Source organism: Guyanagaster necrorhizus, assembly GCF_019112545.1.
Source record: "Guyanagaster necrorhizus MCA 3950 unplaced genomic scaffold BT62scaffold_31, whole genome shotgun sequence".
In the NCBI taxonomy this organism is placed as follows: Eukaryota; Fungi; Basidiomycota; class Agaricomycetes; order Agaricales; family Physalacriaceae; genus Guyanagaster; species Guyanagaster necrorhizus.
In genome coordinates, this window is record NW_025064910.1 from 93,314 (window position 1) to 109,193 (window position 15,880).

The following is a 15,880-nucleotide window of genomic DNA, read 5'->3' on the forward strand; positions in this document are numbered from 1 at the left end:
ACGGATATGGGGGAGTGTTGGAGGATATCCGTACGTTTCATCTTATCTTACTTTTGATCACTCGCTCTATTTGCCTTATATATACTTACACCTCCTGTCATTTCCCGATCACCTATATAGTCCAGCCGTTCCTATCTGTATGCCTCAGTCGCTTCACCCACGTTGTGCCCGACTGAGATACTCACATATATTCTTCTGTCAATATTACTTGAACCTTGCATTGATATTGCATTCTATAATTGGTATAAACATCACACTCACTTCACGGCTATAATTATAACTCACTTGCAGTTTCCACACTGCAATATTCAGTCAATAAAGCACGACAGTTTCGGCAAAATAGCTTACACTTCAGTATAGCTTTCTGAAATCTTCGACGTAGAACTGCATGGGGGTTGCTTGATAGTTATCAATGTCATTGCCGAGCCTAGGCGTGGTACGTAAGTGAAGGTATACTTAAGATAATAGTCGGCTGATAGTGAAGGATTTTGATGACATTTTGATTCACGTAAATTAGTGGCACCTAGCCATGACTCAAATACGAACAGCTCATGAAGATACGGATAGATCATGGTCTCACTACCCAGAGTAAGTAACCTTGTCCAGTAAAGATTGCTTGCGACTCAGACTTACACAGCCATCCAGTTCCTTATTCTGGTGTCTGCATCTGTTGAGCAATACGCAGAAGTCTCCACATTGTCACTGGCATGTCGTCTAGCCAATTTCTCCCTAGCCTTAACGAGGAACAGAAAGAGAAAGGCAAGGAAGTAGCGCAGTGCTCGACAAAGCTTACTCCAGAGGACTTCACCTCAGGATCAACTTCCGATTGAATAGCTCTTGTTAAACGTGCTACGTCAATACATGACCTCTGAACTGAGCCTCCGTTAGCCTCAAGAGATATAGAAGCAACAAATTCATCAAGAGTGGTAGACACTGAAGGATATCCCGAAGGAAGGCAGGAAATGATGGCTCAGACGATGCGGCATCACGTTTCTGTGCGGCGTATTTCCTAAAGAGTAACTGCCACGTTCCGTACGTGTCTAGTACTTCAGCATGATAAGTAAGAGATAGTAGTACATCGTATTGATACTAATTTACAACATGGATCATCTATCGGTACAACACTGCCTATAAACATACATTCTTGGATCTAACCCGCTTGAGATTGCGATACAACTCTTGATCTACGCGAGAAGCTCATCGAAATCCGGTGCATGAATCTGCGGACCCTTCGAGGTCGTGGTTTGTTATTTATCGGAGCGATGCTATCCAGCGGAATAATCGGTGAAGACTTCTTCATGACTGGGATATGTCGTGGATTTTTCCTGCGAACTCTACCCTCTCCGCGAAGTCTCTGAATAGCGTCCTTGTTCTCGCGTTCATAATATTCGCAAGCGTCGAGAAGGAATTTCGCACCGAGGACAGTTGCACGATGAAGAACTAATATCCTCACTTAAGAGTTCATTCAAAGGATGAATAAGACGAAACTTACTATCACCAAAAGTTACAGGGTTAATAAAGCTCCCTCCGATGATTCTGGCTTGGGTAATTTCATTTAGTTCGGTGAAACCCCAATATTGCGACAGGTCTAGGACATCTAGGAGAACAGAAAGGCCGATATCATCAAGATCAGGCGCACTTCCAGTGTATATGAAGTCTAGAGATAGAAAATCAGAACTGTAATGTAGGGTAGAATAACAGTACATCCTTACCTAACACAGTCTTCAGACACTTTCCTGGATATTCTACGCCAACTTCGATCGGTTCATCTGCAGAAGCGGGACCGGCTTCAGTGAATTCTCCACAGAATAGGTCGCGTAGATATTCGCTCATCGGCGACAAAAAAGATCGGTGAGCTGCAAAGCGTTGACCATCCTCTGTGACAAACACAACATCAGTTAACTTGTCCTCCAGCCTCATCGTGTTGAATCCCTCTCTCAGTTTAGAGAACTGTGTCTCGACCGACGATAGGACGGGTTCAGGACGAGGAGGATCGTTTATACTCTCCACGCCAGATACGTATAAGAGGTCCCTGTAGAGTTCCAGGAATTTGTGAACAGTCTTGAATTCTCCGTTTTCGGTGATGTTGAAGAACATCTCGTCTGCAGAGTTCCACACCCAGACGTCGCTATTTGGATCGTCAACGTTCAAGAAAAGACGTTCTTGATGCAAATCGATCATCTCTTCCCCGACTTCATCTTGATGTTCATCGAGCCAATTGTAGGTAGCGTTCAGGTCGAACAGTAGATGCCTGTCAAAAGGATGATCTCTTGCTACTTCCAAAGCAAGCACGCGCAGATGTTGGATCTGTTATTTTTATCAAGTAAGAAAGTGTCGAAAACTAGAAAGACAACATACCACATCAGAATTGGTCGGTTTCCCAAGACTAGGATTTGCTAGGAGGACCCTTTCGGCGGGTCGAACCGTGCAGATAGCACGCCGAGTCCAGGCAATAGGCTCATACTCGGGCAGTATCATCTCATTTGGAGAGATCACCGGAGGCAAATGTTTGACATAAGGAGAAACTTCCGCAATCCCCATCAACTTCTGTCTGAGAGGCAGTCGAGGAATGAAACGGAGGTTATCCAGCTGTCGCCACGACTGATCTTCGCTGGCAGCAATACGAAGAGGCAGGTCTTCACAGTAAGCCTTGAAAACTAGTCTTGCTCGCTCGTCTCGGTCTCTACCGGAAACATCGTTGTTAATCGAGGTCGCACAAATCAAGAATGTAGCAATGTCTAGGTTGTTCGTGTTCTTTAGTCCAAAAGGCCCGAGCCGAGCTTCAAGGTCGATGAACTCTTCAAGAATGAAATGCACTTCAGACGACCCGAAAGCGGCAGTGAAGAGGGGAGCTCGTTCATACAACGTGTTTGACGGAACAAGTCGCCGAGTACCGTCGGGAAGGGGTATCTCCCGAATTGTGAAGGATTGGTCCGATATGAGGGCAGTGACCAGCCGCTTATAAGCAGGCGTATCGTCGGGACCAAGTTCTTTGGGAAGCTTAAGTTTTTTCCACAGATCATCCAAGGTCACTGGCAACACGCCCAGATGACGAAGACCTGGAAAAAACTCGACACAGGAAGAACTCATGAATGGATTGATGACATCATGAGGAAACTGGTAAGGAACCATGGCCATTTGCTCGTTCTTCGCAGCAAGGTACCGCTTGCCATCTTGCGAAGGAGAGGGCCAGATGGGGAGCGAGCGAGCGGCTTCGATAGATTCCGAAGAGCATTGAAAGATCTTGTCCCGGCACCATCCTGCGAACTCGGCGAGCATTTCATCGTCCAGTGTTCTGAATGGCGAAGTTTTGTTCGCAAATAGTTTGATGATTTGGTCGATACCGATGGGCAGCTGAGCCTGTATGACAGCGCGCACAGATGTAGGTAGTCTCTCATCGTTCCGTAGGACAACTGATAAGCCTAGTCTGTCTAAACAATCGGGGAGCCAATCAGGTTCTGTGATACCGACTGAGACAACATCGGGAAGGGTTTTGCATGCTTTCATGGAAACGTAATGTTCAGGACGGACGGTGGGAATTAATGGAAAATCTTGAGCGTCGACATCGGGATCCATGTTCAGGCTGGGATACTCTTTCCAATACTGCTCGATCCATGCATCGTCCGTGGTGCTCTTCGCATTGAATATATCGGCCTCCGTAATGAAGGGACGTATCAAGTCCACAACGTCCGAGGCATGAAGCTGTGAGACATTATAGTCCTTCCCCGTCAGTCGGCTGGCATCGAAATCTGGATGCACCAAGTCTCCTAGGTTGAAAAGGGTGTGCTTATCGGAAGCAACCTTCCATATATAATGTTTCTTCTTGTAGTCGGCTGGATGTAGAGGCACTAATGTCCCATTTGCCAAAGGCAGAAGAGGAAGATCCATTAAACTGACAAACGGCTCTTCCAACAAGTAGTCAAGAAGACTTTGGATGTCAGTTATCGTGAGCTTTCTTGTCTCAAATCCGGCAATCAAACTGAAACCACGCAAAGCGATCTCGTCTCTCAAGACCTCTTGATTGAACATTTTGATGTGTCCTGAGCAACGCTCGCGGATGATGGGAGGGAATGAGACATATCGGGGCAGGCGAAGAAGCTCGAGTACATGCGTCACCGAGGCAGGCTGGTTCCCGAGAATGACGGCATCTGAAGGCCACATACGAGTTGTCGGATTGAAATGGCTGGGACAAACCAGACACCGACAAGAAGGAAGGGCATCTGCGTAGAACCGTTCGACAAGAAGCCGAGTAACACTGTCCTGCTGTGTCGTATTACCCGGCCACCATATGTCATTATGCCCGAGCAATACCAGAAGGTTTTCAAGAAGTGTGAGATAGAGGGGCGGCGCTACAGTAGACAATATCCACCGATTGTATTGTGACTCAAGGTTGTCATAATCGTCAAATCGGATATGTCGTCTATCGGGTGTAAGGATGAATGACGCTGTGAGATGGCAGGGTAACGTGGAAGTCATGGGCAGCGGGAGCGTGGAGAAAAGATTGTGGCTACTAGGACTTCGTGCGGTAGTCCGTGCGGCAAGCCCTACGATGATAGGAGATCGCAAGCGATGGGGTTCCTTCAAAGGATTGAATTCGGGGGGCAAGCTCGTGGCAGGAAGGGACGTCGTCACCACCATCCAGCGCTCTTGCACTGGTTCGACCTTTGGGGATGCATATCCAATGATGTAACGATTACGAATAGAACAGTTGCCGTCGGATGTCGTCGGGGAATCCGCCTTCACTTCTACTTTCCAACTGCTAATGACGCGACCTGACTTGTGCCGATAGTATGTCGAGACACTTCTCATATTGGTAAACAACAGGGACTGCTGTGCCTGCTTCCAGTATGGCCGGACAATATAATCTCGAACATAGTCGGCAGTTTGCCCAACGTTCAAGATGGAGCAATCATTCAGATGAGAAGCATTTCGGAGTGGTAATCGAAAGAGGGTCTGACAAGAACGTGAGCTTTATTCGTGTCATAAAGGAATAATTTGTCTTACCCCGACATAAGAAGTGGTAGCTGATAACTTGAAGTCAAATAACCCGTCAAGCGCAGCGAGGTGGTCCGGGTACATCCTGATAAACAAAGTCAGGGGTAATATCAATCTCAACTGCAAGATGCAGACCGTTGCATTTGCTGAAGGGGCAGGAGCAGTGAAGCCCAATCATCAAGTGGAAGGTGCGTCTTGGACGGATCCAGAAACAGAACCTTATCGCCGGAGACAATCATTGCCAGCTACAAAGGAATATCAGCAATAATACTCATAGGGCACAAGGTTAACACCTACTTCCGTGAAATGGAACATAGAAAGAGCCCCCAAACCAAACTGTCCAATCGTACTTGTCTCACCTTCCTTCCCGCCCACTCCAGTTTTACAGATGCCTTCAAAATCCGCCTGCGTGAACATACTATTGTTGTAAACGATCAAGGATGAGCAGCGTTGGAATGGGGCCATAAGGGGTGAAAGCAAACGCTCGTACGGAGCATGACGATCATCAACCAAAATCTTGAACTCCGTGGCTCCTGCATCCGAAGCGTTTGCGAAGAACTCGGATAGCGTTTGCTGCTCAGTGTACTGCTTCAACACATTTCGAATGGTGGTCGTCAGCTTCTCGCCCATATCAATAGCCGGTTTCTTCAAGTGAAGGAATTTGAGGCCCAGTCTGCTCATATGGAGGCGCTTTGCTATCTGTTCATTCAACTGCGGATGTGCTAGTATTAAGTCTCCGGCCTCGATAAAGGCCCGATCACCTATGTCGTTGAAGTACACCTCACTAGCAGGACGAAGTTGTCCAAACATGTCAGGAACGAGAATCTTCGAACGTTCCTCTTCAGTCAGACTGAGTGGGAGAGCTTTCAGTATCAAAAGAGCCTAAGGAAATATTAAGCTGAGGTAGAACTGGGTGTGAGGAAATGTACGGTACCATCTGGTACGGTACCATCTGCGTTTTGTCTGGACTAGCCGGATATTTGTGCAGATTATTGAGCTCGGACACAAGAATATCAATCGAAGGCCCATAAATGAGTGTTAACGTTTTCCTCAGCTGTAGTAGGTAGAAACTTACCTCTCTGTACATCCCATCTTCAGCAGAAACTCACGGATTTCAGGACGGTCTGCTAAAGCCAGAGGGACTTCATGGAATCCTGCTAAGGGAAGCGGAAGGAAGAAAACTGCGTGACTGGTGGTAGTAATATAACGAGAGTTTATCGGAATCCATGCACGATTATCAGTGATCCCCTTCAAAGTCGTAAGATCTTCCTCCGAGAGCACCCTTCGACTAAGCTCCTTTATTATGACTCTAAGCTTCTTGTAGGCGCCATTCGTGCCGCGTGCACTGATAACCAGGCTAAACTGCTGGGTCAAGGTGGCAAACGACAGTGGTTTATCCCAACCCAGTGCTAGCCGGAGAGAATGGGAGACGTTTATAGTCTCATCGATCAAAGGATACACCTCGTCAAACAGTTCCGAGCGGTGCAGACCGTGATCCAAGCATTCTTCGTGACTCAACATCCCTCGGTTAGTCGGTAGCCACTTTGCATCCACGGGTATCTCCAACTGGGTGCAGTCAAATCCAGACGTAAATAAGAGGTCAACCAAGCGAATCGATAGCGTTTTGGCGTTCGTCAGATCAGAATCGCGTATCGAAGATATATGCTGTATTCTTTCAAGAATAATCTCCATTGTCAGAGTTCCTCGAAGTATCCCTAGGAGCCTTAGCTGCTTCAAAACGAAGCCTGCTGAGTCATCCATCGATTTCGGAACACGATCACCACTGTCCGTATACAGAGCCATCACCGGCGTCGTGGGATCAATTACATGCTCCGCTGACTGCAGGGAGCCGTCAATGACAGGTATAAACTTTGTTGTTTGGAGTATCTTCAACAAACGAGGAGGCAAGCTATCGCGTCGCTGAACCATATCCTCGAGGAACGCATGCTGAAGGAACTTTGACTGTTCGCCGAAATGTTCTAGAGCGAGGGCTATAATGTCTATGTCAGAAAGCGGCACGCTGTTCTCCGAATCAATGTGGGACAATATGGCAAGGTCGATGTCCGACCCGTCGAGGTAGATGACGTCACCAGCGAGTGGAAGCAGTGAGGATATCGAAACCGTGACCCCGTAAACGGTGGCACCATCAGGAATACAACCAACAGCCTTTGTCGTGTTCGTCCTCGGGACCTTCAGCGGGATACCCAAAAACCTGGGTGTCTTTTCGGGTTTGATAAGGCCTCTCGAAGGGACAAGGATCGGAAAGATCGGTAATGATCGCAACTTGCGCCTTTGGCTAACACTGAGGCGTTCTGTACGGCAGAAATCGAGGATAGCAGGGATTAAGAAGCCCAGGATGATGGTAGCTGTTTGTTTGTCTATGCCGATGCCAGCAGAGAATCGTGTACGGTCAAGGAGCGAGTGGACGTCTGCGTCTGGGAGTCGCAGAGTACCAGATAACTCCTTGAGGGCATTCTGAGCAACCACTGAGAATTTCGGGTGTAGAAATTTAATCTGCAGCAACTGAAGCGCAGACTGCGCCGACGCCTCCAAAGCTTCTCCGGAGAAGATCCCATCTCCAACAGGTTCTAGTGATCCATCCTTTGAGGGCAGAAGGTGGAACTGAGAAACCATTGGCAAAAGTTCTTCCTTCCTATTCCACTCTCCTAACCATTCCCAGAACTTCGATAACCACAGAATGGTGGTCTCGTCGGAGGATTTCTCGGCAGTCGAAAAATCTATACCATATGGAGACATTCGCAGATAACTCACAACATGCTCGGGACAAAGACGAGTCAGGTTGTAGCCGTCAGCGCCCTGTGAAAGCAGGAGCTCTCCAGCCGAGCTCGAAAGCCTGTCCAAAGGTATAGCTGAACGATCGAACCCTTGGAACGTATTGAAATCAGCCTTCTCTAGTAGGACGTGAATGTTTGGTGCGTTAAGTTGGAGAGTAGCATATTTTCCGCTGACTAATGGGATAATGGGAAGGCCAAGGATGAGCGCAAGACGCTTCATCGATATGAGGTACTCCAAAATGGCCAGGGAAGCGGTAGTATCCGAGGCGCCGAGCTGTTCCAGCTCAAATCTATGATACTGTAAAATATAAATCCTAGATGAATAACATGACAGCATAAGATAGAAGCGACTTACGAGTAACCCAGCATGTGCAATGTCCGGAGTTAATGCTGTATGATTGATATCCGCTTTCATGATATATTCAGGGGGCTGTATGATCTTCAGTCCTGCATCAACTAAGGCCTGCAGGGCCTTGACATCGATTGCACTGCCTGCGACGATGACAGACCGGAGATCCTGGAAGGCCGCAACTTCCGTATTCCAAGCTTTGCTCTTAGGGCTACGCAGTACGAGTGGCCAGACCAATGCGCCTGAAGATACAACGGCGGAGAGGAGATTGTGAGGTAGATCTTGCCAATACGTGCTATCACCCGTTTCCACGATCGGTTGAGCAGCCGGCCAAGCTCGGTAGATCTCGTTGAGCCCATCTTGTTTAATAAGTACAGGGAAAAGTGCAGCCCAAGCCTTAGGAAGGTACTTGTCAAAGAGTAACTGATTCCATTCGACAAGGACACTGTCATCGCTTCCACGAACAATTCCAATTTCCATCTTGTTGGTGAGATTCTGCCTCGACTGCGTCAGCGCGAAGAGTCCATGGACATGACATGGGAATCCGGTACGTATAGGGAGTGGGAGGTAGGTGAAAAGACGACCGGATGTCTGCTCGGCCGTCAGGATGGACATGGGGACAGCGAGTGATATCGACGGGACCAGCTTGTGTTTCGACAGCACAGGACGTGCGTTCCGTCCCAATCTATACGATATCAATGACGCCGGTTCGGCTTGATCAAATGAAGATTGAAGGATGCGCCAGATTATGGTATCATTCCGGGACGAAGACGTGATGTTGATGGTCTGTATCAAAGTAGTGTGGCTGCCATCCTTTTCCCACTGAGAAGGCAATCGCTTGGATGTGGACACGCCGGCGAGAAAGGTTCGAACTCCCTGTTCATCAATCTCGTGTATCTCGATCTTGGAGACGTGCTTGAGAAAGAGAAGTGAAACGCCGAGTTCCTCTTCAATGAAGTCACGAAAGAGAGTACGTATTTCTCCAGAAGTGACGACTTTGTTGCTGATGCTGCTCTGGGATTGAGGGGTACGAAGGGGAAGTCGAATTACAGAGCCCAGGAAGGGCGTTCGGGAGGCGCCTGGAGGTAGAAAGAAGTCGAAGCAGGTTAGGTGGTCAGCGTATGAGTCTCCGAGCTCGACAAAGTTGAATTTGGTCCCGCCGGACTCGCTGAAGTGGTGATGAGGATCCAGGACAGCAAGCGATGTACCAGAAAGGATTTGTGGGTGGTCCGTTATCTGAGGAAGGGTTGGAAAGTGAAAGGAAGTAAGAAAGGAACAACGTACGTGATAACAGGACCGAAATCCAATACCATACTTTCCAATCTTCCTGGGAGACGATAAGAAATCAAGGGACAACCTGAAATGAAAGGACTGACGTGTTATCGGCCTTCTTTGAAGACTTGTGGATACTTTGCAGCGCTTCCCAATCTTCCTGGGTGAAGAGAGCATCATTATACGCGAGAAGAGATGGTCCTTGGGTGCCGGCCAACTTGTCATGAAATAGGGCGCCAGTCGAATGCGTTCTTGAATCCAGTACAAAGATCTGTCGTTGCTGTTGAGTACTTGATAGTTAGAACGAATGCTGTACCGACCTGCTTCGAAGCCCTGGCATCATCAGAGTTCTGAATCAATTCTCGAAAGAGACCGATGGAGAAAGGGTATGTGCCAAGGATTGCTGCTATGGTGTCGGTGGGGAGAGCGTACTGAGAAAATATGGTGTAAGTGAAGGTCTAGTTTGATTTTTAAAGTGTCTGTACCTCGCCAAATGACTCTGCCATGGGTAAGAAGAGAAGGGAGGTGGTTGGCGCAATGGCCTGTTATCGTCACTCCTTTATTTTGATTCGGTGCCGGTCATGTTTCAGAGGTCAAGTGTAGATCCGTACCAATTTCCAGTTCCATTCCTATGCTGGAGGCGCTGAACAGGCTTGACGGCAAGCCCAATTTGGGCAACCTTCCGAAGGCCGCCACATGGCACAGGCTCTCTCAGCCTCTTACTGCCATGTCCGTCTATCCTGTTCTTCCTTCCAGGCCCCTATTGCCTCACATCCAAATGGTCTGCCGGAAGTGCAGCGCACATCTTGAATTTCCTGTCCCTACCCCTCAGCCACGACCAGGAATCCTTCTACAGATCCGATGTTTTTCATGTCAAACGATACTATCCTATGTATTCTACCCCACTCAAGCAGCCCTGAATACCCCGCCATCAACCACTAACTCTAGACCCTCATCTACCCAACCTTCCGCTAGGAAAGGCAGAAAAATTGGAACCCAGGAACGCCCGTTAGAAACCGGATATTATGATACATTGGGTGTCGCGGTGACTGCTACGACGGATGATATCAAGAAAGCTTATCGTGCGTCACCCTATTCCCCTTTAATGTGCCTAATCTTCTTCCAGGACGTCTTGCTATCAAGCATCATCCCGACAAGAACCCAGATGATCCTAATGCCGAGGAGCGTTTTAAACAAATTGCTATTGCCTATCAAACCCTTTCTGACGATCAAGTACGGCGTCTTTTTAAAATCTTACTCTTATTTGTCTGACGTTTTCCTCCAGTTGCGGAAAAAGTACAACGAGTTCGGTCCGAAGGAGAGTGCTCCAGAGGGAGGCTACGTCGACCCAGAAGAGGTGTTCGGCGCTATATTTGGCGGTGATCGCTTCACCCCGATTATTGGCCAAATCAGTCTGGCCAGAGATATGAAGACCGCGTTGCAGGAAGCAGAAGAAGCGGAAGGAAATGAATTAAAGGACTCCAAAGGGAGGCCAATATTGAGTGAGGAAGAAAAGGCGAAGAAGGAAGCGAGGGATAAAAAGAAGGCTTCAGAGGTGAGCCCTTTTATTGCTAACGATGGTCATTCTCAGTTTCTTCAATTCTAGAAAGCAGCACAGAGAGCGGAACGGGTCCAGAAGTTGGTCGAAAACCTGGAGCGCAAGTTGGCCATCTTCACAGAATCTGCTACTGGCCCCAATGACACCGATGTCACGCGAAGCTGGCGGACAATCTGCCAACTCGAGGCCGAAGAGCTCAAAGGAGAATCCTACGGCGTCGAGCTTCTTCAAGCTATCGGATTTGTTTATGCGTCCAAGGCAAAACATCATTTGGCAACCAATCAAACTTTTCTTGGCGTCGGTGGATGGCTGCATAATGTTCAAGGAAAATACCATGTATTCAGCGAGACGTGAGGCTCTTCCTTTCTCTGTCTCCCACTATTAATGATTTGTTGCTTTGCAGTGTATCTACGCTTCGCTCCGCGATAGAGCTCAAGACCGTCTTCGACCAAATACAAGCCGCCGAAAAGGCGGGAAATTTAAGCGTGGAAGAGAAGCGGAAGCTGGAGGAACAGGCCGCGGAGAAAGGGCTGCAGGCTCTGTTCAAGGTGATCACTCCCATGTCTTCCGATATTGTCCATCAATTCACTTAACTTGATAGGGCACGAAACTCGAAATTGAGTCGGTCCTTCGGGAAACATGTGATCGCGTCTTGGAAGATCCCAACATCTCACAGGACAAGGCGCAAATGCGTGCCGTTGCGATGCAGATCCTCGGAGAGGTGTATATGTCGGTGAGGAAGGAGAATGGACAAGGTCAGCTGGACGAGGGTGAGTACGTAAGGGTCGATACAAAAAGCAGTCGAGCCAGAGAAGGACGATGAGTCGGATGACAGACGATGTTGCATCTCGTATTCCATGCATACAATCATTGTAATTCTAGTCACGTCAGGCCCCAGGTAGTGTATAGTGTATAGTAGCATTCAGGTATCGTAGATTCAATATATCTTGTTGCGCACAGCTAAAGGTTTCTCTAGGCGAAACTTGGTAAATGCCCATCCTTCGACGTACAGTGTCTCACCGAGAAAAATGCAAGGCTTTCGATATCCGAGTCCTGCTTCTACCGATAGAACATGCGGTCCAAAAATACGGGTCTCCAGCTCTAACTGTGCCATGGAAGAGCAGCAACTCAATGAACGCGAGCTTTCACCGACATCCACGCGCATAACCCTGACTCTTCTGCAGCTATTTTTCCGGTGGACGGCTTGTGCTGTATCTTGCGGGCCGTGGTCGTTTGGACTTCTCTGGAGAAACGCATAAAAGATTCATGTCCAACTCAGACCCTTGCCGTTAAGCGAATATCAATGGTTATCTTTTCTTCTGTAATTCTTGCGGCTCTTTTTGGCTCCTTGCTCGCTCATGGAGTCGTTACTGACCCTTCACCACGAGTGGTAGGCTCTGCAATATTCGTCTGCGTCTTAATGGGCTTTGTAGGTCGGTGGTGCTAATCTAGCAGCTTGCGGCGCGGCTGTGTACAAGGTTCTCAAATCTGGTAAAGCACTCTTATTATGCGTTTTCTGTCTGACTGGTTAATTGGCGCTTTTAGACAAATACGGACCGGCATGGCAATCCGTCTGCCTCACTGCGCGCTGTTAACTCGTTTAAGTAGGTCGAAAATGCTGCTGCTAAGATCGACTCTGACTACAACGCTACTGCCTGTTACCTGTTCTTCTGCCGTGGCTACCAGGTAAGCCAATACCAATACCCATAGCGTTTCGAAGTTGACTGATTTGCATCCTTCCAGTACGAAGACAACGTAGACAGTACTCGAGTTTACGCCACTGGACAGGTTGTTCCTTTTGCGGTGGATATCGAGGCCCATCACACCGGATATGCGGTTGGTGTTTCCATGCCTTCCATCTAGGTCGTCTGTTCACAGTAATCCCAGAATGTTTCCGTAGTGAACTTGGCTACTCAAACGCCGATCGCACGCCTCTTTACGTGGGATGTGTATGCCAACGACTCGCTTGGTCCGTCCCAGTGGCCCAAGAACGAAAGTAAGTCTGATCGCTCATTCCCCCCCTGGACAGAAGATAATAACGATGTATAGGTTCCTTCAATGTCACTATCCCAGACCTAGGAGACACTTGCACCACTGCTAGCGCCTGCGCGATCCAGTGGTGGTGGTATGCGACAAAGAACGTCCAGACTTTTGAGAGTTGTGTTGATTTCGCCACCGCGTAGTTATTTTTCCCGTTATGCACCCTCACATTTTCACTCGGTACGTCGTACAAATATTGTTTCAGCAGTCACCCGCTAGTCATTGGGTCTAGCAATTGAGAACATAGGTCGACAGAAGTTCGTATCCTAGGTACCACCGTACCTACATCTCAGAGAGGAACAATATGAGGCAGTCATAAAAATTCATTTCAACGTTGTTTCAACGTGTTCGGAGATATAACACCCGCACGTGCCCTTGTTCTAATATCTTCTATGCCTGTCCTTTTCTTCCTTTGCTATGTCTGGCATTCTCGACGAATCTGTTACTTCTATATTTCTTGAGGCTAACGGAGGCTCAGTCCAGAGGTCATGTATCGACGTGGAATGTCCCATAAGAGCCATTCAATCGGAAGTTGATCCCGAGGTGAAGTCCTTTGGAGTAGACTTTGTCAAGCAGTGCGCTACTTCCTTGCCTTTTTCTTCTTGACCTCGTATAGTGGATTTTAAAATGACTAGGGAAGAAACTGGCTGGGCGACATGATAATGAGCAGACGTCTGCGTATCGCCAGCTGATGCAAACACCACAATAAGGAACTGGATGGCTGCGTAAGTCACACGGAAATCTTCTACGAACAAGGTCACTTACTCCGCGTAGTGAGACCAACATTTATGTTCGTACTTGAGTGGTTGCGTCATCTTGTGTCTTGAACCATAGTGTGCTATAGAATTCGGCCATATCCTGCTGCCATGGCGATCAAATTATTCCCTGATGTGAGAAGGAAGAAGGGGGAGGAACGGAAATATCCATTCCTGAGCCCTTAACACGATTAAGAGCGAGCACATTCATATGCACACATTATTATCGCGTGTGTCAGGGGAGATTGGATACCCCGGACCGCTCCAAGCCTTGAAGTCGATGTTGATGCATTCAACCCCAGTGAGTGTCACTCAATGGATAATCAGTGTACGGTGTCGTTACATGCATAATAACTTTTTTTTCCAGAATCCTTAGCCGGTCTTGAAAAGGTAATTGGGATAGGGTCTCTCGGATACGTTTTTGCTAACCTTTATGCCCCAACGACCACTGTTATCTCAGTTAAAGGCATCTTTGACCGTACGACACTCGAAGTTTCACAAAGAGAGCTCCATATAATCCTAGGTCATTCTCACCCGAACCTCGTTCGTGTCTTTTGTAAGTTTGACTTTGGAAAGCCATTAGTATACACTAACAGCATTCCCAGACTATCGTCACTTCAAGGGGCCGAACCAATTCAGACTTTATATGGAATATGTAACTGGAGGCACTATTGAGGCTCTCGCTCTATCCCTTGGACCTCTTCCTGAGATGGAGGTGGCTGCAGTGACAGACCAAGTTCTCCAAGGGCTCGATTTCCTCCACTCGAAATCCATTGTCCACCTGGATATCAAAGGGACCAACCTTCCCATATCTCTAGAAGGTTGCGTGAAAATTTGTGAACTCGGATCTGCCCGGCCGCTAGAGAATAGCTACCTATATTCATGTTTTTGTGTTTTACTTGCTCACGCTTGACGTTGAACATTCGACCAGACATCTCGGACATGCGCTTTGTTGGGTGGCCTCCGAAGTTATCGAGCAGAATGGACATGATATTCGTGCGGATGTGTGGAGTCTTGGGATGGTCATACTGGAGATGCTGTCAGGCGGCCATCCGTGGACGAAGGTGAAAAGGCGCATGCTTGACAATGTGCACGTTGTATGTATGTTACTGCCAAATTTCCTCATGCTGACGATATCATACTTAGATTATGGCATTGGAAATTCCCCAGCTATCCGATGATATACGAGATTCTCCGGAGCTAAATGTTCTGCTGAAGCGAATATTCGTACCTGCTAAAGATAGGTCTTACTCGTGGGACATTATTAAGGATCCTTGGTTAGTGGTCATGGCGATGGGGGCTCGTAAACACGTAGCGCACTAAAAGGCATGCTCCTCATTGAATTTCTTGTAGACCAATGCTATGTCTTACTCAAACACTCTGGATGATCGTGACATCGCCATCCTTTCTACCGCGAATAGAAGTTCAGGTGCGTTGTTCATGGAAGACGTGGATCGCCTTAGTGCCGCTATCTCTGCTGAAAGTGACGCTCAGCTGAAGTCCGATGGGAATGACTTTTGCAGGGTGTTGCGTTATCGCTCGTTCGCAACTGATTTCACAACTCGTTGACTGATTACAGGAAAACCTACTTACCAGTCAGAAGAGGTCAGCCACATTTATCAGTCTGTCTCATTCCTTTCGATGCCGTAGTGTCTCTTCTAGAATGAGTTGGTCATTCACGTAAATACTTGCAATACAATTCCCCAGTTTGTACAATGGGCTCACTTAACTGATGCGAGGCCATCATTCATGGTGACCTCTCCCACCAATGGGTGTTCGGAGGTGTTCAGCTGTCATTGTTTTCAATTGATTTGTGAACAGACGGCGATACAGTAATAGAAAGGCAACCGCCAAATTTTGCATCATAATTATGCGCTGACTTATCGATTGTGGCCGGTATCCAGCAGAACAAATTATTCGACTCTTGATTTCAGTCAGAGGCCACTGACATTCAGTTACAATCCGATCTCACTCTTCGGTGACGGCGAAATGTCCTGCATGGCTTACCTGCGACGACAACAGGAGGGTTCAGTATGTGTCGGCAAGTAATTGTCGGCGATTTTGCGCACAACCGACTCGATGCACATTTACGAGAATTCATCTTCAAGGCGGGTAT

General features: G+C 47.8%; 4 protein-coding genes across 4 annotated transcripts; 3 read left to right on the plus strand and 1 right to left on the minus strand.

Annotated features, from left to right (window-relative positions):
- Positions 1–997: 997 nt before the first annotated feature.
- On the minus strand, positions 998–10,064 carry BT62DRAFT_973890 (uncharacterized protein). The gene is made up of 14 exons (XM_043189138.1): positions 9,897–10,064; positions 9,732–9,842; positions 9,516–9,682; positions 9,424–9,466; positions 8,146–9,375; positions 6,071–8,088; positions 5,945–6,020; positions 5,293–5,877; positions 5,131–5,240; positions 5,005–5,080; positions 2,359–4,953; positions 1,713–2,307; positions 1,493–1,657; positions 998–1,440 (listed from the first exon to the last, which is right to left on the minus strand). The coding sequence occupies exons 1-14, from the start codon at positions 9,915–9,917 to the stop codon at positions 1,151–1,153; spliced, it is 8,082 nt and encodes a 2,693-aa protein (XP_043035645.1). The 5' UTR covers positions 9,918–10,064; the 3' UTR covers positions 998–1,150.
- Positions 10,065–10,115: 51 nt separating this feature from the next.
- BT62DRAFT_936240 (DnaJ-domain-containing protein) lies at positions 10,116–11,934 on the plus strand. Its single transcript, XM_043187090.1, has 6 exons — positions 10,116–10,493; positions 10,538–10,644; positions 10,697–10,966; positions 11,018–11,319; positions 11,373–11,517; positions 11,571–11,934. The coding sequence occupies exons 1-6, from the start codon at positions 10,139–10,141 to the stop codon at positions 11,790–11,792; spliced, it is 1,401 nt and encodes a 466-aa protein (XP_043035646.1). The 5' UTR covers positions 10,116–10,138; the 3' UTR covers positions 11,793–11,934.
- Positions 11,935–12,272: 338 nt separating this feature from the next.
- BT62DRAFT_906694 (uncharacterized protein) lies at positions 12,273–13,152 on the plus strand (the record flags this gene model as incomplete). The annotated part of the gene is made up of 6 exons (XM_043183646.1): positions 12,273–12,359; positions 12,403–12,480; positions 12,578–12,655; positions 12,713–12,805; positions 12,857–12,965; positions 13,019–13,152. The coding sequence occupies 6 exons, from the start codon at positions 12,273–12,275 to the stop codon at positions 13,150–13,152; spliced, it is 579 nt and encodes a 192-aa protein (XP_043035647.1).
- Positions 13,153–14,241: 1,089 nt separating this feature from the next.
- Positions 14,242–15,141, plus strand: BT62DRAFT_1040928 (kinase-like protein; the record flags this gene model as incomplete). Its single annotated transcript, XM_043178421.1, has 2 exons — positions 14,242–14,311; positions 14,370–15,141. Coding segments are annotated over 2 exons (378 nt in total), but the record flags the coding sequence as incomplete, so codon positions are not given.
- Between the last annotated feature and the right edge of the window lie 739 nt (positions 15,142–15,880).

What these genes read in the sequence shown, in the direction of transcription:
- BT62DRAFT_936240 (XM_043187090.1), top strand. Translation starts at nt 10,139, where the DNA reads ATGTCCGTCTATCCTGTTCTTCCTTCCAGGCCCCTATTGCCTCACATC. An exon ending in ATAAAAAGAAGGCTTCAGAG is followed by an intron (nt 10,967 to 11,017) that starts GTGAGCCCTTTT and finishes CTTCAATTCTAG; the next exon opens with AAAGCAGCACAGAGAGCGGA. An exon ending in TACCATGTATTCAGCGAGAC is followed by an intron (nt 11,320 to 11,372) that starts GTGAGGCTCTTC and finishes GTTGCTTTGCAG; the next exon opens with TGTATCTACGCTTCGCTCCG.
- BT62DRAFT_973890 (XM_043189138.1), bottom strand. Translation starts at nt 9,917, where the DNA reads ATGGCAGAGTCATTTGGCGAG. An exon ending in TTGCACATGCTGGGTTACTC is followed by an intron (nt 8,089 to 8,145) that starts GTAAGTCGCTTC and finishes TATATTTTACAG; the next exon opens with TATCATAGATTTGAGCTGGA. An exon ending in CTACCACTTCTTATGTCGGG is followed by an intron (nt 4,954 to 5,004) that starts GTAAGACAAATT and finishes CGTTCTTGTCAG; the next exon opens with ACCCTCTTTCGATTACCACT.